The 26598-nt window shown below is 41.1% G+C and overlaps 1 protein-coding gene across 21 annotated transcripts in view; it reads right to left on the bottom strand.

Moving 5' to 3' along the window:
* TCF4 (transcription factor 4) overlaps positions 1-26598 on the bottom strand; it is a 385872-nt gene that overhangs the window by 36428 nt on the left and 322846 nt on the right. For all 21 annotated transcript variants that reach the window (XM_044934831.2, XM_044934837.2, XM_025273451.3 and 18 more), the window contains 4 exons: positions 22782-22915; positions 13027-13159; positions 3145-3212; positions 1962-2040 (listed from right to left, as the gene is read on the bottom strand). In XM_044934831.2, the coding sequence (XP_044790766.1) occupies positions 1962-2040; positions 3145-3212; positions 13027-13159; positions 22782-22915 (414 nt within the window). The remainder of the gene's footprint in view (positions 1-1961; positions 2041-3144; positions 3213-13026; positions 13160-22781; positions 22916-26598) is intronic.

The raw sequence follows: 26598 nt of genomic DNA, 5'->3' as shown, positions 1-26598 counted from the left end.
TCTAACCTATCAATTTAAAAATAAAAACCACTTTTAAATTGAAAATAATACAAACTCGTGTAGAAAACTTGGAAAATAACTGAAGGAAAAAAAAAAGTCTATGACCTCACTGAAATCACAGTCCCTGATACTGCTGGCACTGTAAAAATCCATTCTTCCTGCCATTTCTGGGTGTGCACATGTGTATTTTTATGCTAAATAAAAATAGAATGTTTTGTTCAATTATTTTCAGTGAAAAAATCTGGACAGAGCCCTTGGTGTGAAAGAGCAGTCTGTCCCCATCTCTGGATCTTCATCAAGTCCTCTCCCCCTAACGTGTGGTCTTTTAGGCTGGATAACCAAAGACCAAAGGTGGCCTTGTTTCAGGGTCCTCCACGTGCAGCACGTTACTCAGGTTTGGGGTATTTGTGGCATTTTCTGGAACGATGTGTGTATCGTTGCTTCCCCTCCCAACTTTGACCCGGAAGTGGACTGGCAGAGCGCTGAGTCCCCTGATTCTAGCCTGAGCTCTGATATTACTACTGAAGATTTTCAGCAAATCCCATACCCTTTCTGGGCCTTCATACATCCATCTGTAAATCAGAACATTAGACTCAAATAGCTGTTTCTCAAACTTTATATTGGATTCCAGAATATTCTTTTACCCCCCCATATTATAAAATAGACAAAATTAGAGTTGCTTCATTTGAAATGGGGAATGTGGGAGCTCTCCCTGCTCAGACTCCCTCACCCCTGGCTCCGCTGAGCTCTGTACTATCTCAGTCTGTCTCTGATTTTGGATGCTCACACCTGTGATCGCTTTCCAGAGCCTAACAATATGGCACTAAGCCAGAAACGTACAATTCTGAACTATACTTCCCTGCCACAGGGACTGTTTCAGTGCTATTCCATTATCTTCTTAATGTCACCTCTGGCTTTCCCAGTTTCAGCACTGTCTCTCTGGAGATATGGACTGGAAGATCCAGCTATTTCCCTCTCTCTTCTGTGACCTCCTCCTGTCAATGGAGGCTGGGGAAAGGCTGATATTAAGTCTCCCCTAAGCCCATGGCCATCAACTCTGAAAGCTCTGTGGCCAGGTGAAATCTCTGATTCTTTATCAAGGAATTTACTTTACAGTGGGGTCATGGGAGTGCTGCATGTAGGGAATAATACAGAGATTGAGGCAGCAACATTCAGGCAAGTGAATACAGTCTAAATTAGGGTAAGATCAGGTTTCAATCAGGTACAGATATGATTTCTTTTTTTTTTTTTTAAAAGAAGCCACCTATCCTCCTTCCAAAGAGCAGAGACAGGCACCAGACAGGGTCTTTCTGGAAACATTTATACTGGAAGGGTAATGAGCCCTTTAAATGGAGCTCTGAAGAGTGCAACACTTTACTAACACCATTTAACAACTTATAATTTTATTATCTGAAGCCATAGGTCATGTTAACTTGTTCTATTGTAAATGGAAAACATCCCCTTTAACTCCACACAGTTACGTCACAATTTATTTAAACAATTATAGTTTTCTTCAAACCTTCCAATAACATGGACTTTAAAGAGGGAATCTGAAAAGTCTGAAATTTCTGGGAGAAATGATCCTTTTGAATAGTCTATGTTTGATGACTACATAGTCTGTATTTCTATTCCCGATGATGTGAACTGGTTTTCCCACTGAGATTTTTGTTGGACTATATTATTCTGTTGAATATCTTTTGCAAAAAAGAGTTTAAGAAGTAAATTTCCCAAGTGCCTGTACATTCTAAACGCATGAAACTTTCAAGAAAAGTTTTGGATGTAAATAACTTCACCATCGCACGGCCGTGTCTGTCTCTCCCACCCCTTCCTATTGGTCTGTTCGGAAACACTCTGTTTTGAGTTTTTGGAGGGAGTGAGTTTCCCCCAGCAGCACAGGAAGCGTAAAGGGGAAACCGTTCTATAAGCTGACACTCAGATGCAGTGGGTTTACGGTACCATACCTGAGAGAGATGGAGGAGAGCCAACAGGAGTTGAAGGGTTTGATGAAAAGCTGTTGTTAGTGTGATCTGGAGAATAGATCTTAAAACAGTGGGGAGAAAAAAAACAACAACAAATCCTCATTCATTGGGAATATATATGCCACAATTTAAACTACGAAGCATTAATGTGATTCATCCACAAATTCCAAGGTGCAAAATACACTTAACAATCAACTACAGTACCAATATTCTAAAATGAAAAACTTAATTACTTTTTCAAAAGAAGAGTTCTTGAGCTGCTCGAAGATACTGGGGGGAAAACTGAACTGAGGTCAGCAGACCTTGGCTCTGTCCATTTCTTCCGGTTTCCTCCTCTGGCTGCATGGCCATGAAGCTACACACATACACCAAACCTCTCTTTCTTCCTCCATAAAACAAGAGGTCGGGCAGCATTACATCCTAAGATTTTTGCTCAACTCCTTCTTCATTACATTTAAGGTATTTGATTCCAAGGCAGAAGGACGCTCAGTCTAAAGAAAAACTTTTCCTTAGCTCACAAGGCTACCATAAATCAAATGCCCCAATGATAAGGAGAACCCAACTGAAGACTAAACGTCAGAGCAACAGATCTCTGCTTATATTTACAAATGATCACGTTTAGCTTTTGAAGACAATACCAGGTACACTCCCTCAGACAAGAAAGGGGTGCCATTGGTCATTGGTGAATATGGAAGAAATGCTGGATATTAGCTTCCTGGCAGTGGGCAGGCAAAGCAGAGAAGCCAAGTGCTAATGAAGCAACAACTGAACCTTGGTTACAGTCATTTTTTAAAAGTTTCTTTTTCAAAATGTTTTAGAACTACCCTTTGGCAAAGTCAGTCTTAGCTGGTCAATCAACGAGCCCCCCAATGACTTTAGAGAAAAATAAGACATCAGGATAGAAAACCTATACTCTTAAAGGCCCTAAGAATATCCACAAATCCATAATTGAGTATCGCTTGCAAGATGGGAGAGACCAGCCATCCACTGGAATCTTCAGCATTCTCTCTTCAATTTTTTCAATGATTATTATGCAAGGAAGCTAGTCTTTCCAAAAATCAAAGCTATTTGCCATCCATTTTCTAAAGTTCTAAATGTCCACTTCTGGTTAAAGTTCACCCGTCTGCCACGGTACATCTGAAGTCCAAGGTCAACATTTCCTCACCGAAGCAAGTGCTTTCCCCAAAGCATCGCCAGTCTGGGAGCTGCCTGCCGCCCCGCTTCCTCTATTTGCTGCAAAAACAAAAGGCAGAATATGAAAAGCCAGACGGTGAGACGTCGAACAATTTTCTATTCCTGGTCCATTTACTCACAATTTAATTGCATTTTTAATGCTAATGACAACACATTAATATTTAATTAGCATTAATTTGTTTGCTGAGGTAGATGTCAAATATATTCATGTTACATTTTTTTTAACAGATAAAATATAAACCTGACACCTTGGTTTAAAGATAAAGTGTTTCAGTTGCTATTACTTTTCCCCTGGTTGTCTATGAGTGGTTAAGTAGTCAAGAGTAGCAGGTAAGCATATGAGGCTCACTGCTAGAAAGTACACAGTGCTTTCAGACCTCTGAAGCTCTCATAGCTTGCCCTTATTTATATTTTATATAGTAAACTGAATTCACTTCACGAATAAGAGTTACATCTGCTTTCAAATTGAAAAATTAATTTTTGCTATATAGCAAAGTGAGATACTTCTCTCAGAGTTCCACAATAAACAAAACAAAAAAATCTGTAACAGGCCTGGAAGCTTCCTAGGAGAGAAAATATTTTTAATATTTTAAGGAACATATAGTCTCCACACATTTTAAAGTCTGTGTTCATATTTAAAGAATTTGAACTCTGATGCTATTAAAAGTCAATATCATCTCAAATTCTGGAGGTAAAATAAGTGTACATGATGATGAAGCCGCTGCTGCTGAGTCGCTTCAGTCGTGTCCGACTCTGTGCGACCCCATAGACGGCAGCCCACCAGGCTCCCCCGTCCCTGGGATTCTCCAGGCAAGAACACTGGAGTGGGGTGCCATTGCCTTCTCCGGATGATGAAGCAGTCTCTACTATCTAAACACCAGTGTTTTTATCCAGAAGATGGATGAATAAAGGGTACAGCCGGCCCTCTGTATCCAGAGATTTTGCACCCAAGGATTTAATCAAACTCTGATCAAAAATTTTCAGGAAAAAAATTCCATACCCTTCCAAAAAGCAAAACTTGAATTTGTTGGTGGTGGCAACTATTTACACAGACTTACATTGCCTTGAGTATATAAATAATCTAGAGATGATTTAAAGTTTATGAGAGGATGTGCAAGGGTTATATGGGCTTCCCTGGTGGCGCCAGTGGTAAAGAATCCACCTGCAATGCAGGAGATGCAAGTTTGATCCCTGGGTCAGGAAGATCCCCTTGAGGAGGAAATGGCAACCAACTCTAGTATTCAAGCCTGGAAAATCCCATGGACAGAGGAGCCTGGTGGGCTACAGTGCATAGACTTGCCAAGAGTCACACACGGCTGAGCACATATGCAAGGGATATATGCAAATACTGCACCCTTTTCTATGAGGGACTCGATCGTCCTCAGATTTAGGTATCTGCAGGGGATCCTTGAAACATCCCCTCGGCAGGATATTGAGGGAAGGCTGCCTGTTAATAACAGGATATAGATTCAAATACATAGTTCAAAATCAGCTCTAATAAACAAGGGTTTTCTTTAATTGAAGGATAACTGCTTTACAGTATTGATTCCTGTTGCACATCAATAGGAATCAGCCACAGGTGTACGTATGTCCCCTCCCTCGCACTTCCCACCCCTCTAGGTTGTTACAGAGCCGCTCTTTGAGTTCCATGAGTCATACAGCAAATTACCACTGGCTATCTATATCACAAATGGTAATGTATATGTTTCCCTGCTACTCTTTCTATTCATCTCACCCTCCCCTTCCTCCCCCCTGCCCTTGTCCATAAGTCTGTTCTCTATCTTTTGAAAGTAATTTGCCTTTATAAAATGGTACAGCCAGTGGTGTTCTTCTCTTAGATTTATTAAGGCCTCAGCATAAGCAAGTAGATATAATATTTAAATAAAACCTACTAAACTCTAGGGGAAAATGTCACTATTTTGTGAAATAAGAAAAGGAAATACTAAATCAATGGGTTAATTCAAGCAAAACTTCATTATACATTTAAACTTTTTAAAAAACTCCCAGCCTTATCCTCAACCCAAGAAAGTACTCTTTCTGGCCAATGTGTCATCTTCTGCTTCCAGATCTGTAAAATAAAGTCATGGGATCAGCTCTCAAGTGGTCAAATTATCTTTGTCTCTAGGTTATAATTTCATCCTCCTGACCTCTGCTTAGTGTAGTTAAATTATGCTTGTTATTTTTATATATTTACATGTTGGGTATGACCGTTCGATAATCTTTTGATGTTTGCTTTATTTGATTAACAAAACTCACCGCTACATTCGTTTGTTAATTACTAAAACTGAAAGAAAGCTGTATGTAATGAAAAGAACATAATCACCTTCTGACAAAAAAAAAAAGGAAAAACTATTCTTTCTCACATCACAAATTCATAATGTTAAAAATATATTAGTTGTTAGTACTAAGGATTTTATGTGTAAGAAAGTTCTCTGAAATGAGGGCCCAACATCATACAATGAACTAGTGGAAGGAACATACAGATATCAAGAGTACTAAAAATACTCAATATAAAGAGATAATTGAAATTATTATCTGGTGTGAAAGTAAAAATTTCTGCATCAAGGAGTTCTTTTAAAACTGAAGACAATTCTAAAGGAAAATAACAAGGATTCTGAAAACACAAAGAGCACTAACATTTTTCAGCATGTATTACCATGATATTTGGAGATAATTATACATACATTTTTTTCTTCCCTTCCAGAAGCAATATTATCATTATTCTTAAAATTAGGCTTATCAGTCAAAATAATTTGGATACCTGCTTGACTAGAAAACAGACCTTCATGAAATGACAATTCAGAGCCACATCAGAAAAAATTACATTATCTAACAAAGAAAATAAACCCAACTAGGATAAGATATTGTTATAGATAAAATTTGCTATGGTAGCTTTCAAAAGATTAATTCTTTGGTTTTAAAATGAGAATAGTAAGGGTTTTAAAATATATTAATGAAACCAAATTAGGAAGAAGTGAAAACCAATAAAAATATTTTAGAGATATGTTAAAAAGAAATTATACTCCCAATCTATCCCGCCTCCCTCCCAACTTTCCCTCTCTGGTAACCATAAATTCATGCTCTAAATCTGTGAGTATGTTTCTGTTCTGTGTTACTGTTCTGTTCACTGCTCATTTGTATCTTTTTTTTTTTTTTTTGCTTAAAGATTGACATGTACACACTGCTATATTTAAAATAGATAATCAACAAGGACCTACTGTAAAAAAAATGTCCAAATCAAAAAATAAATTATTATGGCATAAAAATCCTACTTTAGAAGAGACAAGATACAATCCTTATGATCTCTTCATACTGCAGCTTTCTAACTGAACTTTCTGTTGGTCCCTGTTTTACACAGGAGGCATGAGAACTTGGGGGTATAATAAAAAGACAGAATTTAACTCCTTACCTCATACTGTCATGAAAATGTTTCGGAAAACTACAAAGACTACTCATGGAAGTCACTGATAAGAACAGACTCTTATTTTTTTTTTAAATATAGAGCCATTCTACCTGCAACAGCTGGAGAATCAACCCGAGGGTTCAAATTTCAAAGCAGTTTATTGGGACCAGTTTGCCTTTACACTTGGAATGCCTTTTGTTCTGTTCCAGGCAACACTGGAGAAGACACATTTTCAAGAGTCCTTAAACATGTTAAGCTACACGGATCCTCCTCCTAAAGACTCTCTTTTTAGTTATGTGCCTGATATGTCAAAGGGCATAAGAAATCAGAAAGTGAATATATATTTAATACTCAAATAGCAAAATTTCTTCTATATTGAGTAATGAGTCACGTTTAGCAAACCACACTTCTCATTAAATGTGTGCACATCAAATCTACTTTTCTACCTTTCATGTAACAGGACTTGATTACTATTCTAAGCCGGAGTGTTTGTTAAGGTATTATGAGAAATTACCAAAATACCCACATAACAGAAATAAAGAGAAGAACTACTGTCTCTGCTTGATAAAAACTGGATTGATCTCATGTGATTTTAGCTCTTAGCAATTTCCCTAGCTAAAGAGAGGGGAAAAAAAAATCAAGTCTCTAAGTAGAGCTATAACATGAATATGATTGAAGATGAGTAATTATTAAGAGGAACTGTAATCTGGTAGGAGGATTCGACACTGCCAACCACCCAAGCATTGTTCAGATGGCTTGAACACAGGTGCTACTGCTGGCTGGAAGATGGGGTAGAAAGCAGGGTTAGTCTTCTCAGCTACAAGTGGGACCACCCTCAGTCTCAGTCTCCACTTTGGAGAAAATGGCAATTCCCATTAGAACACACGCTGATCCAAACATCAGGATAAGTGGTATCTTGGGGCTGACTACTGAAAAACCAGAATTTGGAAGATGTGTTATCCCTTTATTGCGCACCCAGAACCCCAGGCTGGGTGCATCCTGAAGCTATAAAAGGATGTGTGTGCTCAGCTGCTCAGTCGTGTCTGGCTCTTTGTGGCCCGCCAGGCTCCTCTGTCCATGGGACTTTACAGGCAAGAATACTGGAGTGGATTGCCATTTCCTCCTCCAGGGGATCTTCCTGATTCAGGGATCAGGGATCAAACTCCTGAGTCTCCTGCATTGGTACGCGGATTCTTCATCACTGAGCCAAGGGCCAGCGCTATAAAAAGATGAAGTGTAATTCATAGCGTCTGCCTGAAAGAAGATGACAGTTTTAAAATTTAGGTTTTTCTGAACTGTGTCCAAGCAACCCTCATGTTATTCAACTAGTAGAAACAGCATAATAATGTCATGAGCTTCTCAACAAAGATAAAAGAAGGAGAATTCCCAGCTCTCCTACAACCTACAATATTAGAGGAAGAACTCAAGTACAGGCTACCCAACACTGAACTTTTAGCAGGACGGATTCCTAGGAATTCAAGGGGGAAGCTGGGCCCCATCAACCACGTGCAGGAAATGGATGAGAAGACTTAAATCACACTGGTTTATTGTTCTCCGTTGGTGGTCTTTTTAACTAAGATGCCACAACGCTGCTGGATAAAATTCCTATTGCTCTTATGCTCTGTGCCTGTTCATCACCCAACTGTATTTGAAGGCTCAAGATTCTTGTAAAAGATAAAGTGAATCTTATGCGATTATTCTCATAATAAAATTACTGTGAAACCGGGTCCTCAAGGGAAAAAGGACATAATGTTTCTACTAGAAAAGCCACACACTAAAACCCATCATGTCATAGAAACATGTCATTAGAAGTGAAAGTTGGAAGCCAGATTAATTCATGAACCAGATAGATATTCCAGGGTAATCTTTAGCATATGTTGTATTCCATCAATCTTCATAGGCTGTTCCTTCAACACTGTTTGGTTTGAGGTTTAAAGACATGGTGAATACCACGCATTAGACAGGCTGGTTCAAGACTAACAAAACAATAACAGTTATTGTAAGCATTATGCTAGCTGTATGCCCAATTCCCTCTGAGAAAGGAGGGTGTGTTGCCCCCAGCCACAAGCGGTTACATCCCTGGAATGTACACCAATGGTATCTCCCCTTGGGGAACTGGAGCATTCTCCTTTGTGGGTAGTCACAGGGGACTGTGTGGTGCTAGGTGGGTCTCTCAATCCTTTTGAAGAGAAAAAGCTATTGGGTTTTGCAAGTAGGAAAGAACTATGGAGACAGCAGGCGCCTACTGGGTTGGCCGGAAAGCTGGTTCCGGTTTTTCCATAAGATGCTCCATGTACTATGCATGTGCCTCCAATCTCCAGACATTTCTTCCCTCTAGAGTTGGTAGCTAATAACTTATTCCATTTCCTCCTCTGGACACTTGCTCACAGGTAGAAGCTCTGAACTGCAATGACTCTAAAGCACACCCAGCTAGTGTTACACTGAGAAAGTTTCAGAAAGCAAGTTGAAAGGCTCTGATGGTGGTAACTCTTGAAGCCCTCAGACTCAGCTTCTGTCCTTAACTGGCCACCCCATCAGTTAAACGGCTAAGAATCCACGGTGTGTCCCATGCATTTTATCTGTATCATTCCAGAGTGCTTATGGAGAAGGCAATGGCAACCCACTCCAGTGTTCTTGCCTGGAGAATCCCAGGGACGGGGGAGCCTCGTGGGCTGCCATCTATGGGGTTGCACAGAGTCGGACACGACTGAAGCGACTTAGCAGCAGCAGCAGCAGCAGAGTGCTTAATCCACCCTCCTAAGTCAGACGTGTCTAATGCACTCTAGCATTTGCAGAAAAGCAGTGGACTGCATGCTGCAAGTAAAATATCTTACTGTACAATTCTTTCAAAAATCCATGGATGAATGTGACATTAACAACAACAACAACAAAAACCTCTGTCATTAACACAATCAGAGTCGGTTTTGCCCTTCCTCAGCTTTTCTCAAAAAATGACACCGGGCATAAAAGGGCAAAAGAAAACACAAGAGACAATGACCATCCCTCCAAGTCAAACACAAGCCATCCCAAACCTCCGTGAGCGTATTCCATCTCTTGAGATGCAGGGGACAGATCCAGAGGCAAGGGAGCATGTTTCCAGACAGGGTACCTGCTGATGGGTCCAGATTTTACAACTCACTCCACAAACATTTTGCTCTTCTATGATTGGTTGAGGACAGTCACCGACTGCCAGGAAGACACAGTACAACGTGGAGCTGTGATCTTCCTCTCGACGGAAAAAGCCTCTTCCTAAGACACCAACGCCATTTATGAAAAGCCTGCACTGCCTTGCCACTTTGCACCGAGAAAACTTGAAGAATGCGATGTCCACGTGTTAGTGCTTGAACCCCGTTCTTACGGCATTAGTATTGCTTACAGTCATTTTCTACAGAATCATGTGTGTAATCTCAAACATGTGTCAGGCTGTGTGTTCCCTATTTACCAATTATTTCATTAGCTCTGTTTGTTCTTTGAGATACAGGCAATGTAATATTTCTTTATTTCCTGTATTTCAGAATGAGTGAGTATATGCCAAATACTTTCAAAAGTCTACAGATGTATCCTATTAATCCATACTGTTTGTTAGGGAAGTTATCACTAACATCAGAGATCTTCTCTTCTTGGTCCACAGACATGCTGCCATCCCTGCCTTCTACCACACTCTGAAAAATCAAACCAAAACCTAGGAGAATTAAAATGCAAAGAATAAAAAAAGTGCAAAGAAACAGGCGTGACTTGGACCTCGTGCAAATATGAAGGCTTATTATTATACTTGAATTCTCCTATGTATTTTAACTTAAGGAATTGGGGGATGTATTATTTTAAGGATGAACATTCTAGAATGTTCTCCCTTAAAGTAATCCTAAAGTAACAAGTATGTATGCAAATTAATAAAGATCTATTCCTCCAAAAAGCTGAATTACCATGTCTACTTATGTCCCGAAATGATTGTAAAGCTTTCTCACAGGTTGCTAGAAGATTTTGACAAGTACACTCATGATGGTGGAGTAATTTATGCAATAAAGTTGTTCCTAAAAAGCTTTCTCTGGATTCCAGAAATCTCACACTTCTCTCATTGAAAAGTATAGCTCCTTTATTATTGTCTAGACCCTCCCTCCACTTAAACAGGGCCCTCTGGTCTGTATAGTAAGTCCATCTTAACATAGCCGGGCCCTATGTATTAGTATATAGAAGTCACCAATTAATGCTCTACCCGCCCAGACAAAATAAAAAAGGAGGGTAGACATTCCTGTTCATCCACAAGCCAGTGATGAGCCAATCACCTTAAATAAGGCGAATTCCATTCCAACTGAGACTCGTGGCCCTGCTGACCACAGGGCATGGAGCATAATCACACCATCTCATAAGATCGCTTTCTTCCCAAGTCCTGGGGACTCTTACAGGAACTGTTTGGCAAATCAGTCAACACAACTTTTTTTTCAAACAGTGCCTAAATTTGCTTTCCTCAGCTCAAGCTTTTGCTCTACCTTTCTACCTTCCTAAAAAAAGAAAATTACTCAAACCACAAATAGACAGGAAATCTGCCTTGTAAAAGGATGAATGACCGGTCATCCTTCTTTGTAACTAAGACCTCATGACTGCAGAAAGGGGCTTTCCATTTGTCAAACCACACTGAAGTGAAATATGCTTTTCTCACTCTTTCAGTTCTGCACTTCTTTCTTTCTTCTTGTTTTTCGGATCTGCCAAAACTGCACTGATAGTTAGCAAAACTTCCCCGCATGACCTTTGTCCATAGCTCTCCAAGGTCAAACTGATACAACGCACCGGTAGAGGCTTTATTATGGAAAGTCACAAAAATGGAAACTATTTCCTAAATTCGCCTCTCAGTGAGACATGGCAGTGAAAGGAAGGGCTGCTAGATGGCTCAGCTCAAGTGTGAAGTGCATTACTGAGTAAGCAGGGACTGTATTATTTAGGCAGAATTACATTTACAACATTTCAAAACACATCTCTTCTCTTTCATCAAAAACTCTCCCCCTCATTAAGTGATTCATCCCACTTCCCCAAGTTCCAGAGACTATCCAAAGAAAATTTTTAAACAACTGCAAAGAGCTAAAGGAACTACTCTTCTGTCACACATTCTTATCTTTAAAATGTACAGTTAGGGACTTCCCTGGCAGTCCTGTGGTTAAGACTCCACGCTTCCAATGCAGGGGGCCAGGATCAATCTCTGATCGGGAAACTAAGATCCCACATGCTGTGTGGCTCAGCCAAAATAAATAAATAAATACATATTCCAGTCTCAGTGCGTGCTTAGTCGTGTCTGATTCTTTGCGACCCCATGGACTGCAGCCTGCCAGACTCCTTTGTCCATGGAATTTTCCAGGCAAGAATATTGGAGTGGGTTGCCATTTCCGCCTCCAGGGGATCTTCCCGACCCAGGGATCAAAACTGTGTCTCCTGTGTCTCTTGCATTGGCATGCGGATTCTTTATCATGAGCCACCCGGGAAGCCCCCCAAAATGAAAAATAAATGTACAGTTAGTGAACTCATCACTAACTGGACCCACGGGAAGGGATCATAAGGCCGAGTTAGTTGTGGGTTTGAGCTGGAACCAGAATAGGTGGTGAGCAGAGGAAGTCTGAGGTTTTAAGAAGACCCTGCAGCTTCAGACTGTGCCTCTCATCTGAATGACAAGGTTGTTGAAGGCAGAATCAGAGGGTGGTGGCTGCCTCCCCACAGGGGCAGCCTACCTAGCTCTTTCCTCAAGAGAAGAGTGTTCGCGGGGTAACCGTCCATCCTGGGAGAGGACCACAGTGAACATCACAAAAACTTAGAGATGATGGCTTCGTTTATTCGACAGGACACTCTGCTTGGGTCTTGACTCATTAGTAATTTTGCTGAGAGAAAGCAGCAAGTAAATTCTGGCTCACTGATGCCCAGCCATCTCCTCTCCCATAAGTCTGCAAACACTTCTTCCTGTCTGGTGGATTCCACAATGCTGCATCCTCCAGAAGGTAAAACTATCTAATTCTTAATAAGTATGTCTGAACATCACATGAACTAGTTTCCAGAAGACAGTGGTGTATGACAGTGAAAAGCTTAGCATGGTGACTGGAATTTGAGAATGGTCAGTAACTCCTATTAAGAGCTATTACGCCTTCTATCTTACTAATTTTCAATGGCTCCTCTTAGAAAAGTTCACTTTATTAGCTGTTTGAGAGTGTGAGAAGTATGCGTTGATCTATTCAAACTTGGTTCAATCTAATCACTCACGGTGGAGACAGTCAGCCAAATAGCAGTTTCTTGGAACAAAAAGAGATTACAGTCAAGATAATGACGATTTCTGTTTGGCTCATTTGTCCATGTGATAAACATTCATGGCTCGATTACTCTTCAGTGATGGGACTGGGGGTAGAAAAAGAATTCCTTGATGATTAAACCCTGACACTGGTTGTCAGCAACAGAATCGGCGTTTCCACAACTCACCCATTATACTGTCTGTCCCGTTGGCAGGAGGTGTACACGATGAGCTGCTGTAATGGTTGGTACCACTACGGTGGAAAGTGGACATCGGAGGAAGACTGGAATTGATGTCTGCTGACGAGTGTGATGGATAGCCCTGTGGCAAGAAGCAGAAAAAGGAGGCCGTGTTCAATCACAAAATATTTAGCGGCTCGGGTTTCTAATACTTCTTTCAGAACTCTTCATTTTACAATAGAGACAGCCCTCAAAATATCCAAGAATACATCTTGCTTAGATCTGACAGCTTTCATTTTTCGAGTAATAAAATACAAAGATGTAGTTGGTTTGGGTTTGCATCAAAGCTAGAGGAATATAATGGCAATGCTAAACCTTGAGAAACGGTCACCACCTCTAAATATGAAAATTATTCCTTAAAAGCAGGTCTGGGACTTTAGCAACAATAAAAGACCATCACTACCGTTATTCTTCTGTACAGCCTATTGATCAGGTAAGAAAGAGCCCATAATGTAATGAATAAAACTCCAGCATGACCTGCAGGGTTCACATGACACTTTACCCTGACCTTTTGAAAACTAATTGGCCAAGAATAACCAGTCTCAAATCTTCCCAACAAACTGGATCCTCCTTCTGAACTCCAGCAACAACAAAACGGTAAATGAAAAACTTGAAAAGCAGTTAATGATTGAATCTCCCTCTAAAGTATCAACATGTATAAAGCCTTACGTCAACGACTATGTTGAATTACCCTGGAACAAATGAAATGAGAACTTACTTTATGTCCTTCCTTATAGGTTCTGTCCCTTAGCAATTCACTGTAGAGTTGATCATGAAAAAGAGTATCTTTCACAGAATGCGTTCAGACTTAGCTCTGGGTATGACTCTCATACTAGCAGTTATATGGCATCTCACAAGTGCCTGGAAGGTGACAAATTAGCTGCTCCCCAAACACCTGCTTGCTATCCAATGAGCAGATCAGTAAGAGGAATGTGGTTATTTACAAATAACATATTCATTCACAAAATGGAGCTATTTTCTTTTTCAAGCTACAGTAGCTTAAAAAGTAAAGCTCACAGGTATCTGACTATATGACAGACATGTAAAGGAAAAATATTTAAGTTGAAATACACTTTTTCCTTGTATGTCGTGTATTAGTGGGTATGCGTCTTAAGTATGTCACTACTGGAGATTCTGTTGACATTAGAGTTTAGATATGATGCTGAAAGTCAGGGGAACTTAAAGCCCAGACATCTAGTCACAAGACGTGGACCTCCTGTATCACAGGATCCCCTATTTATTTGGTGAGGCCCATCTTGGGTTCAACCTCTCCCCTGAGGATCCCTTCCTACTTCCAGCTCCTTCACGATCTCTTCTCCCTGATGCATTTACATTCTGCGCTGTCCATGCAACACTCAGTTGCTGCTGCTGCTGTTGTTTAGCTGCTCAGTCATGTGGGGGCTCTTTTGCAACACCATGGACTCGTAGCTTACCAGGGTCCTCTGGGATTTCCCATGCAAGGATACTGGAGTGGGTGGCCATTCCCTCCTCCAGGGGATCTTCCCTGAAATGCTGCTTTTCCAGGCTTCCTCTTTCAAGAGCATTTCCACCTAAACTGAAACGCTTTAATCAGAGAACAGACCTCACAGTTCTGCCTCTCACAACTTGTGGCTGAGTGCTGAACACACTCATCCTATGAGCAGCTCAAAGAACAGTTGGTTACCAGTTGTTGGTGGTGGTTTAGTCACTAAGTCATGTCTGAATTTTGCGACCCCATGGACTGTAGCCCAACAGGCTTCTCTGTCCATGGGATTTCCCAGGCAAGCATATTGGAGTGGGTTGCCAGTTCCTTCTTCAGGAGGTTTTCCTGACTCAGGGATCAAACCTGGGTCTCCTGCATTGCAGGCGAACTCTTTACCAATTGAGCCACCAGAGACCAGCTAGTGTTTAATAAACAGTGGACTGAAATACTACTTATTTGAGAGGCAACTAAAGAGTCCAGAAAATAAATCTGTATTTTGGACTCAGGTCTGCCAGTGACACGGTAGATGCCTTTGAAAATATTACCTCTACACACCCCAAATAGTCCAACAAAAAGGTCAACTTCAGTGAGATAGTTGGGATGATGCCTTTAAACATTTCCAAGTTCCCAAGAATGCCTTTCAAACTTTTAAATTTCTTGGACCTCTTTGCTTGACCAAAAATTCCTTAGGCCACCTGTTAAACTCATTTTTACTTGGCACTTCCAGAAAACCTCATCTAGTCCATGAAATTTTCTCCAAAGGATAATAGAGTGAACCCATTACACAGTACAACTGACCTAAAAAACTGGATAAGCCATGGAAGACCAAACTTGGAAGAGCTATTTTTGCTCAAAAACTAAAGACTATAATAATGTGGAAAAAATAAACAAACTATGGAAAAAGAGAAATAAAAGGAAAAAAGATTGTTTGATTTCATTTCTACCCAGTCCTAGACCATGCTGAATTTCTGAAGAATAGAGGAAATGGATAAATCAGCCCCAAGTTTTCAAAAATCGAAACAGAGGAAAAGAATTTTGAAAAATATTTAAATAACTATAATAATGAGAGGATGAGACAGGAAAAATATTATCAAATCAGTAAGAATTTTTAGACCCTTTTAATTTGGTATAAAATGGAGTAACCCTTTGTCAAATGTCAGGATTTGACAAAGGGTTACTCCTAAATTCAGAGACTAAAAAGGAAAGTTCTTCCCATAGACTTTAGTGGGGAAACCAATGCAATTCATGTAAATTAGTTATTTTTAGAGACTCACAGAAAATTAGATGCTGAAATAAGTTAATGAGATTTATAACTCAATTATTTTACAAGGCAAAGGATCTTGACAACTACTGTCACTCAAAGACATAATAAATACACCACCGAGATTATTAGTGATATGTGACTACTGTCTCTCTCAGAGTATTTAGGGATCAACTATAAGAGGTCCCCCACTCCAGTACTCTTGCCTGGAAGATCCCATAGACGGAGGAGCTGCAGTCCATGGGGTCGCTAAGAGTTGGACACGACTGAGCGACATCACTTTCACTCTTCACTTTCATGCATTGGAGAAGGAAATAGCAACCCACTCCAGTGTTCTTGCCTGGAGAATCCCAGGGACGGGGAAGCCTGGTAGACTGCCCTCTATGGGGTCGCACAGAGTTGGACATGATTGAAGCAACTCAGCAGCAGCAGCATAAGAGGTCCCATTAGTCTTTCTTACTCCAGCTATTAATAATATCTGCCCTGCCAACCACGAAGGCAAAGGAAAAGGGAAGTATGACAGAGTGCTATGGTTTTGTGTGTGCTCGGCCATGTCTGACTCTTTTGTGACCCCATGCCGCCAGGCACCTCTGTCCATGGGATTTCCCAGGCAAGAATACTGGAGTGGGGTAACATTTCCTCCTCCAGGGAATCTTCCCAGCACAGGGATCGAACCCACGTCTCTCGCACCTCCTGCACTGGCAGGCAGATTCTCTCCCACCAGCGCCATCTGGGAAGCCCCAGGTGTTAAGGTTTTACATGTCCACTATTTGTTTATTTATTTTTACTTGATACCCAATTATAGTGTATGTGGAGTCTATTGACAAGAGTTAAGTGTTGAAAATGTTTCCGTGAGTAATGTTTTTTAAGTAAATGATGAGTTGATCATTCAAAGATTAGAAAATATGATCACTGTTAGCACATACTAAGAATAAAGTCAAATTTTGTGCTAGGGTAGCATTTCACAGTCTTGGCACTGTTTTCATGCCAGAGCATTCTTTGCCTGGCAGGGACTGGTGTGCGTCGGGGGTGCTTTTCTTATGAATTGTAGTATGTTTCCTGAATCCCTGGCCTCTATACACTGGATTATTCCAGTACCACCTATAGGCACCCCCTGGCCCCCGGGTTCTAACACCCCAAAATATCTCCAGACATTACCAAATGTTTCCTGTGGGGCAAAATCACCCCCTGGTGAGAATCACTAGAGTAAGGGTTCAGGTTACAAACAATAAAAGACAACAGAACTTCCTTCATAGTAAAATTCGACTCCCAGGACCATTTCACTCTGTGGTACAGAGACCGTTCCTAACCCATGCCGGACTACAGGGACTCTATCCTATTTTTAAAAAGAATTCTGCCAAGTCATTCCAAACCTAAATCTTCTACAACAACTCCTTCCAAAGTTTAACCACAAACTACATTCTTCTGAGTGATTTTGTACGTGTATCTGTGACATAGTAGTGATTAGCTGTGGGACTGCTGTCAAGGCTGCAACTGTAAAGGGGATTTAAAGAATCAACACCAGTGACTGACAGTTGGCTACTGTTGTGTTTAGATTTTAAGCTTTGTAATTAGACATTCTATTATAACATACTATAAAGTGATAAAGGCAATCCTGTTTCTAAATGTTTACCTTCAGCAAGACATACTAATTTGGCCAAATTGTATCCAAAATAATCCAAGGAAAGCTTTCCTCCTTTTTCTCAAACTATTCCTCTGTTCAGTATGAAACTGGGTAAAAGCTGCAGATGAAAACTTTAAGGAACCACCATTACTTTCAAGCGAAAGGAAACTAACTGCCCAGAGTATACTCCAATGATTCTCAATCAGGATCAGATTTTTAAAAGTCACTTCAGCAAGAGTTTTCTAATAAATACTGAAATCACAAGGATTACTAGATATCATAGTAGTTTCCTTATCAGTGAGAAAATTCATCAGGACACGTTACCAGAGACCTAATTTGTTAGTCTTTTTGAAAAATAAACCCCCTCATCTCCAAGATATGCTAATTGATGGTGTTAAGAATGAAAACTGTTTTGCAATGGATAAATGACATTATACACACAGAACCTGATACAACCTATCAGGTTACTCCTTCAAAACGATCGTTCCTCCTGGTTGATAACATTGTTTAGGTTCAGTAAATTTTTTCTAAAAGGGTATAATTAGTTTCCATTTTAAAAACCACATTTTCTGTGCTTTTGAGCACATTTTCAACATGCTTCCCCCATGCAGTGAACTTTACTGGGATAAAAATCGAACCACTTAAGTCAAAATTCTAGAGCATGATAGGGAAAGAAATAAACACAGGAGTGAAGAAAAGTAAATGCCTAATGGAAATTCCAACATATTAACACAATGCCAAAATCTTTTACTTGTAAATCAAAACTTTCCTTGCTGCAGGACACATATAGTTTTGATCATGAGTTCTTCAGAGAAGTGCAAAATGATGATGGTGAAATAAAAGTATTAACCAAGAAGAAATTCTAGTATAACAATAAGTGCTATTTGCTTGAGATTTCACACTAATAACTCTAAGAGGTGGAAGAAGAAGAAATTTGAAAGTAAATCATCTACTATTTATTGAAAATGGGCTGAAATTTGAACTAGCTTGTGATTTTCACATTCAAAGTTGGGAGATGAGAGAAAAAGGCCAATTCCACCTTCATCTTCTGTCTCTCATTCGAGGATAAGCTCACTGATCTCACCTTGTCTCTGTCACCAGGACTAACCATTAATAAATAGATATTTTCAAGGATATCTGAACTCTTCTGGAATGCTTTCCGTCATCAGAATAGAATATAAGTCATCTTTTCTATATCTCTGGTGACTGAGCAAAACAGAACAAAGACCACAGAAATCAAGAAAGTACCATTCCTATATTAGTACAGAGAATGAAGCATAAATCTGGGTATTAGGAAAAGAAAAAAGGGCACATCATAAGAGGAAGAGTAGTAATATGAGTACACACAGATGACACCACCCTAAAGGCAGAAAGTGAAGAGGAACTAAAGAGCCTCTTGATGACAGTGAAAGGGAGAGAGTAAAAAGCTGGTTTAAAACTCAACATTCAAAAAACTAAGAGCATGGCATCCAGTCCCATCACTTTGTGGTAAATAGATGGAGAAAAATGGTAACAGTGATAGACTATTTTCTTGGGCTCCAATATCACTACAGATGGTGACTGCAGGCATTAAAAGATGCTTGGCTCCTTGGAAGAAAGCTATGACAAACCTAGACAGTGTATTAAAAAGCAGAGACATCACTTTGCTGACAAAGGTCTATATCGTCAAAGCTATGGTTTGTCCAGTAGTCATGCATGGATGCGGAGAAGGCAATGGCACCCCACTCCAGTACTCTGGCCTGGAAAATCCCATGGACGGAGGAGCCTGATGGGCTGCAGTCCACGGGGTCACGATGAGTTGGACACGACTGAGCAACTTCACTTTCACTTTTCACTTTCATGCATTGGAGAAGAAAATGGCAACCCACTCCAGTGTTCTTGTCTGGAGAATCCCAGGGACGGGGAAGCCTGGTAGGCTGCCCTCTATGGGGTCGCACAGAGTCGGACACAACTGAAGCGACTTAGCAGCAGCAGCACGTATGGATGTGAGAGTTGGATGATAAAGAAGGTTGAGCAACGAAAAACTAATGCTCTCCAGCTGTGGTGTTGGAGAAGACTCTTCAGAGTCTTCAATCCCAAGGAAATCAATTCTGAATATTCACTGAAAGTACTGATGCTGGACCTGAAGCTTCAATCCTTTGGCTACCTGATGTGAAGAACTGACTCACTGGAAAAGACCCTGATGGTGGGAAAGACTGAGGGCAGGAGGAGAAGGGGGCGGCAGAGGATGAGATGGTTGGATGGCATCACTAACTCAAGGGACAGGAGTTTGGGCAAACACTGGGAGATAGTGAGGGACAGGGAAGCCTGGCGAGCTGCAGCCCATGGGTTCGCAGAGAGTCAGACACGACTGAGTGACCGAACAACAACAATATAAGTACAACCAAGAAACTCTGGATTTGCTACAGTCTCTCCCATATTTGGAGGATTAGAGGTTCATACATTTTCAAATCTATTTTACTGCACAAGAGACTTGGTCCCATATTGTCTGCCGCCCAATTCTAATGGACGGAGGTTCATGACATTGTACAGGAGGCAGGAATCAAGACCATCCTCAAGAAAAAGAAATGCAAAATGGCAAAATGATTGTCTGAGGAGGCTTACAAATAGCTGTGAAAAGACAAGACACAAAAGGCAAAGGAGAAAAGGAAAGATATACCCATTTGAATGCAGAGTTCCAAAGAATAGCAAGGAGAGATAAGAAAGTCTTCCTCAAAATGATCACTGCAAAGAAATAGAGGAAAACAATAGAATGGGAAAGACTAGAGATCTCTTCAAGAAAACTAGACATACCAAGGGAATATTTCATGCGAAGATGAGCACAATAAAGGACAGAAATGGTATGGACCTAACAGAAGCAGAAGATATTAAGAAGAGGTGGCAAGAATACACAGAAGAACTGTACAAAAAAGATCTTCATGACCCAGATGATCACGATGGTGCGATCACTCACCTAGAGCCAGACATCCTGGAATGTGAAGTCAAGTGGGCCTTAGGAAGCATCACTAGTAACAAAGCTAATGGAGATGATGGAATTCCAGCTGAACTATTTCAAACCCTCAAAGACGATGTTGTGAAAGTGCTGCACCCAATACGCCAGCAAATTTGGAAAACTCAGCAGTGACCACAGGACTGGAAAAGGTCAGTTTTCATTCCAATCCCAAAGAAAGGCAATGCTAAAGAATGCTCAAACTACTGCAAATTGCACTCATCTCACTCACTAGCAAAGTAATGCTCAAAATTCTCCAAGCCAGGCTTCAACAGTACGTGAACCGTGAACTTCCAGATGTTTAAGCTGGTTTTAGAAAAGGCAGAGGAACCACAGATCAAATTGCCAACATCCGGTGGATCATCAAAAAAGCAAGAGAGTTCCAGAAAATCATCTACTTCTGTTTTACTGACTATCCCAAAGCCATTGACTGTGTGGACCACAACAAACTGTGGAAAATTCTGAAAGAGATGGGAATACCAGACCACCTGACCTGCCTCTTGAAAAACCTGTATGCAGGTCAAGAAGCAACAGTTAGAACTGGACATGGAACAACAGACTGGTTCCAAATAGGAAAAGGAGTATGTCAAGGCTGTATATTGTTCCCTTGCTTATTTAACTTATATGCAGAGTATATCATGAGAAATGCTGGGCTGGATGAAGCACAAGCTGGAATCAAGATTTCCGGGAGAAATATCAATAACCTCAGATATGCAGATGACACCACCCTTATGGCAGAAAGCAAAGAAGAACTAAAGAGCCTCTTGATGAAAGTTAAAGAGGAGAGTGAAAACACCAACTTAAAACTCAACATTCAGAAAACTAAGATCATGGCATCCGGTCCCATCACTTCATGGCAAATAGATGGGGAAACAGTGGGAACAGCGGCTGACTATTTTTCTGGGCTCCAAAATCACTGCAGATGGTGATTGAAGCTATGAAATTAAAAGATGCTTGCTCCTTGGAAGAGAAGTTATGACCAACCTAGACAACATATTAAAAGCAGAGACATTACTTTGCTAACAAAGGTCTGTCTAGTCAAAGCTACGGTTTTTCCAGTAGTCAAGTATGGACGTGAGAGTTGGACTGTAAAGAAAGCTGAGCACCGAAGAACTGATGCTTTTGAACTGTGGTGTTGGAGAAGACTCTTGAGAGTCCCTTGGACATCAAGGAGATCAAACCAGTCCATCCTAAAGGAAATCAGTCCTGAATATTCACTGGAAGGACTAATGCTGAAGCTGAAACTCCAATACTTTGGCCACCTGATGCAAAGAAGTGGCTCATTGGAAAAGATTGTGATGCTGGGAAAGACTGAAAGCGGAAGGAGAAGGGGACGACAGAGGATGAGATGGCTGGATGGCATCTCTGACTCAATGGACATGAGTTTGGGTAAACTCCGGGAGTCGGTGATAGACAGGGAGGCCTAGCGTGCTGCAGTGCATGGGGTCACAAAGAGTCGACACAGCTGAGCAAATGAACAGAACTGAAACCTAATGCATGACCTAGCAGTAGTTTTTCCTCCACTTAGTGATAGGCTTAAGTTCTTCAGTAGATTCTGGGATGTGGGAAATTTTGAGACTAGAAAAACCCGATGCCCTGTTTCCTCCAGAATAAAGAGACATACTAGGATGGACGCGTGTAGGATGATGGGCAGAATGGAAACTTCAGTAATAAAGAAAGAGACCATTCTCTTTAGCTCAGCAGTCTTCAACAGGGGTGAAAGTAAAAGAGTACCAAGGAGAGCTGGTGGGTGTGGAAGTAAAAATAAAAGACTGAAAACTGGGAATCTGATCCAAATGCAAACCACCTGCTTGCTGTAACTGATGAAGTGTACAGGAAACACGAAGGATCTCCTTTAGGTGTGATACAATAGTTCAAAGCTGTCATCGGCTACAGAAGCTGGTCAAGGTGAAATGGAAACGCCCTTGGGAGATGTACATTACCTAATTCAAAGTCTACGGGCTGTCGCTAAGCCCCCTGCAGCATACCCTTCAAAACTACAGATAGTAACCCCTGCCTCAAAAACAAACATACAAAAAACCCCTACAAAACAACAACAAAAGCCAAGGAACCACCACAGCTCAAATGCTGCAACTCAAATACAGTATGTATTTATGTACTTAAGGAAACTGACATGATAAAGAAAGCACAGAACAAAATTCAATCAACAGAACAGTGCACAACACAGAGGGTCTGTTGGGCTTACAAAGGCGATCTGAGTATCTCTCTGATCCCAGAAATGAGACTGTCAGAAGGGTGTGTGCCATTTTATGTCCGTTGACAGAGCCCGTGTGTACATGCACGAGAAGACAGGAGGGGATTTACTAAGCTAGCTGCACCATCGCCCTCACCACTGCGTCTGCCTTACCAAACGTTCGTGCGGATGCAGGCTGCAGTAGCTGCTAGACTGTGGAATATGAGAAGAATTGCCCAACATCCCTCCGTAGCCAGGCTGATTCATCCCACTGGAGGAGCTCCAAGGGTCACTGCTGTGATGGCCATCTGTAAAGGACAAAGAAAACCATGACTTTTCCGAGGCACTCAGCCTTGTCTTATAGTCCAGGGCTTTTCCATATCCCCGAAAACAACTGTCTGTGGCACATGCATCTTTGTGTTGGTGAGCTGATTACAGAAGACCACCTCATTATACTTTCCCACGTGGCTCTATATTGCCAAACAAATATAAACATTTAACACAGTTAAAGCGTTCCTAGTAAAAATTCAACTGGAAAAGAACAGAACATATTTCTCCATAGAATTATGTCAAGACAGCAAGGTAGCTAATGCTAAAGACAACACTTCTCAGATGTCTCCTGACATTTTTCTTCCTATGAAAATCACTGAAAAAATTTAACTGTTCCTGAATTTTGGGGTGAAAATAACACCCTTGAGATAATACACAGATGGCCAGTTTGCAAGTTTTGTGAGCATATAAAGAAATAAGTAATAATGAGAAAGAATATCTCTGACTTCAGAGACTGGGTTTCATTTTTGTGACATACAGAGTAGATGGAATTAAAGTTGGAATTATATCATGGGATGTAATAATTATGGAGAAGGCAATGGTATCCCACTCCAGTACTCTTGCCTGGAAAATCCCATGGATGGAGGAGCCTGGTAGGCTGCAGTCCATGGGGTCACTAAGAATCGGACACGACTGAGTGACCTTACTTTCACTTTTCACTTACATGTGTTGGAGAAGGAAATGGCAACCCACTCCAGTGTTCTTGCCTGGAGAATCCCAGAGACGGGGGAGCCTGATGGGCTGCCATTTATGGGGTCGCACAGAGTCGGACACGACTGAAGCGACCTGCAGCAGCAGCATGTAATAATTAAGGAAGAACAGTCCCAAGTATATAGTTCTGAGTGTTTGTTTCCTTTCTGAATGTTTATATTTTGATATATAGTTATATAGCTAACTTAAGTCTTCAGTAGCAATCGAAAGGGTACACACATATCATAAGGTGGTATCTACGTTACAGACAATTTTGAGAGCCTCTGGATAAAACTCCAGAGAAGTTTAAAATGATATGAAAATGATATGAAATATATTTTAGTATCAAGCTAATTTTCTATTAACACCACGTTAAAAATGTTCCTACAGATTTTTTTTCACTCTCTGGGCCCAGAGGCCTCAGTCACTGTTAAGTTTGCTTTGCTTGGTCTGGGTTTCTTAAATTAAGGGTGCAGAGGATCTATGTTACTGCTCAGTTTTTTTCCCCTTCAATAGTTTAACAAAAATTATTAAATGCAAGATGTATACAACATAAGAGTTTTAACTAAAAGATGGAGGCTGAAGTTAAAATAAGAGGTCACACAGCAGTGAATTTAAAACACGCTACTGACACGGGAGCGTGCTCAGTCATGACTGACTCTCTGCAACCCCACGGACTACAGCCAGGCAAGTTCCTCCGTCCATGGGGTTTTCCAGGCAAGAATCAAACCCATGTCTCCTACGTCTCCTGTTTCGGTAGGCAGATTCGTTACCGCTGAGACACCTGGGAAGCCTGTGCTACTGAGAGTCTCTGAATCGCTTTCATCTAAACTACATTTTCTTCGAGACCTGAATTCTCGGGGTACTGGAGACTCTCACTGAAGGCAGCCATGTGAAATGGGATTACAACGTACTGTGTCTGTGTGATCATCATGTTAAAAACATACGACTTTTAAAAAGTAACTATTCATGGACTTCAGATTTAGCTCGGAGACTGTGGAAGTGTAGATTTCATCTTAAATTCAAACATGAAGTCTAAGAAAAACGAACATTTCAGAGAGATGACATGCACGGCAAATAAATTGAGAATATCTATCATTGAACAAGAGTCTCCTGAAACATTTTGACAGGATGCACTATATGGAAATACATTTAGGATTTGTTAACTCAGACACTTTACTCAATGCAGACTTACAAAAATACACATTTTACATAAATTATGCTTTTCACAGTAAATTAATATTTATCACATCCCATGATCTTGGCATAATGTGTTTTGAAAGAATAGAATTAGATGTGTGCGAATTAATTGTGCTCATCATAAATGTCAACTCAAAAAAAATTTTTTTTTTGCGTTTTGAGTATTCATATGCAGAAAAGCAAATTTGTTCCCCATATTTTGTATGGTCTGACATGGAGAAGAGCCTGTTGTTTTAATCTACCTGATCTCTCCTTACAGTGTGCATGGTTTAAACAAGCGACCTTCCTAAAGGCAGATGGACAAAATCTATCCTTGTGTCCATTTTTCTCCATGAAATTCAGCTTTGGGTGATGAGTCCTTGAGTTGACAGTCTCTGTAAGCATGAGAAATGGTAACACAGTTTCTCTGGTCATAAAAGAGAGGTGTCAATGCCCAAAGTGAAAGTCGCTCAGTCGTGTCCAACTCTATGAGACGCCATGGGGTGTAGCCCGCTAGATCCTCTGTCCATGGAATTCTCAAGACAAGAATACTGGAGTGGGGTTCCTTCTCCAGGAGATCTTCCCAACCAAGGGATCAAACCCAGGTCTCCCACATTGCAGGCAGATTCTTTACCATCTGAGCCATCAGGGAAGCCCAAGAGTACTGGAGTGGGTGGCCTATCTCTTCTCCAGGGGATCTTTCTGACCCAGGAATCTAACCGCGATCTCCTGCACCGCAGGCGGATTCTTTACCATCTGAGCTACCAGGGAAACCCGTTGATGCCCAAGTGACTACTACTTAAAGCTGAAGGTGATACACCTTTGTCATGGCACAGAATACACCCGAATGACGTACCTGATGCTCCTACTGAAAGAAAGGGACACCGAGGACAGGTCACAAAGCTAAAAGACCCCGGTTAATAGGCGCTCCATTACATGTGAAACCAATTCTCTCTAATCCCGTGAAAGTGAAAGTCACTCAGTCGTGTCTGACTCTTTGCGACCCCATGGATTATAAAATCCATGGAATTCTCCAGGCCAGAATACTGGAGTGGGTAGCCTTTCCTTTCTCCAGAGGATCTTCCCAACCCAGGGATCAAACCTAGGTGTCCCACAGTGCAGGCAGATTCTTCGCCAGCTGAGCCACAAAGGGAACCCAAGAATACAGGAGTGGGTAGACTACCCCTCTCCAACGATGTTCCCGACCCAGGAATCGATCCAAGGTCTCCTTCACTGCAGGCAGATTCTTTACCAGCTGAGCTATGAGGGAAACCCAGGGACCCATTCAATTCAACTTTACAGATTTTCCATGGAATTTCATATGTGAACTAACAACCTAAAAGAGCTAAGACTCTACAGGGAAAGGAAACAAATTCCTTTGAAACAGAATGATTTTGAACGTGTCCACTCTAATCTAAGGGAGATGCCAAGCCACGCCCCTGGGCTCTCCTTCCCGTGACATGGTCCTTCCTGGAAGAGCAAGAAGGAGGAAATCCCACGGCACTTTGCCAAGGCAAAATGAGTTAAAGTTTGTGTACAGGGATTCCTGGTGAATTCTATATCTGAATTTCATAGCATTAACACTGGTAACAAGATTATCACATTTTGACCACAAGTGTCCAGGGTACACAACAAGTGTCCAGCTAAAGCTGTATCCTGTGGATTGTCTCCTCTCATAAGGAGATGTCATTTAAACCCTCTCAGTCTTCCTACGCAGCAGAAAGAGAAGTCCTACCGGAAGTGAGCCTGTAAGCCCAGGTAGCAAACATCCATGTGTGCTGAATGAAATACA

This window comes from Bubalus bubalis, chromosome 22 (assembly GCF_019923935.1).
Source record: "Bubalus bubalis isolate 160015118507 breed Murrah chromosome 22, NDDB_SH_1, whole genome shotgun sequence".
NCBI classification, from domain to species: Eukaryota; Metazoa; Chordata; class Mammalia; order Artiodactyla; family Bovidae; genus Bubalus; species Bubalus bubalis.
This window is presented reverse-complemented; position numbering and strand designations above follow the sequence as displayed.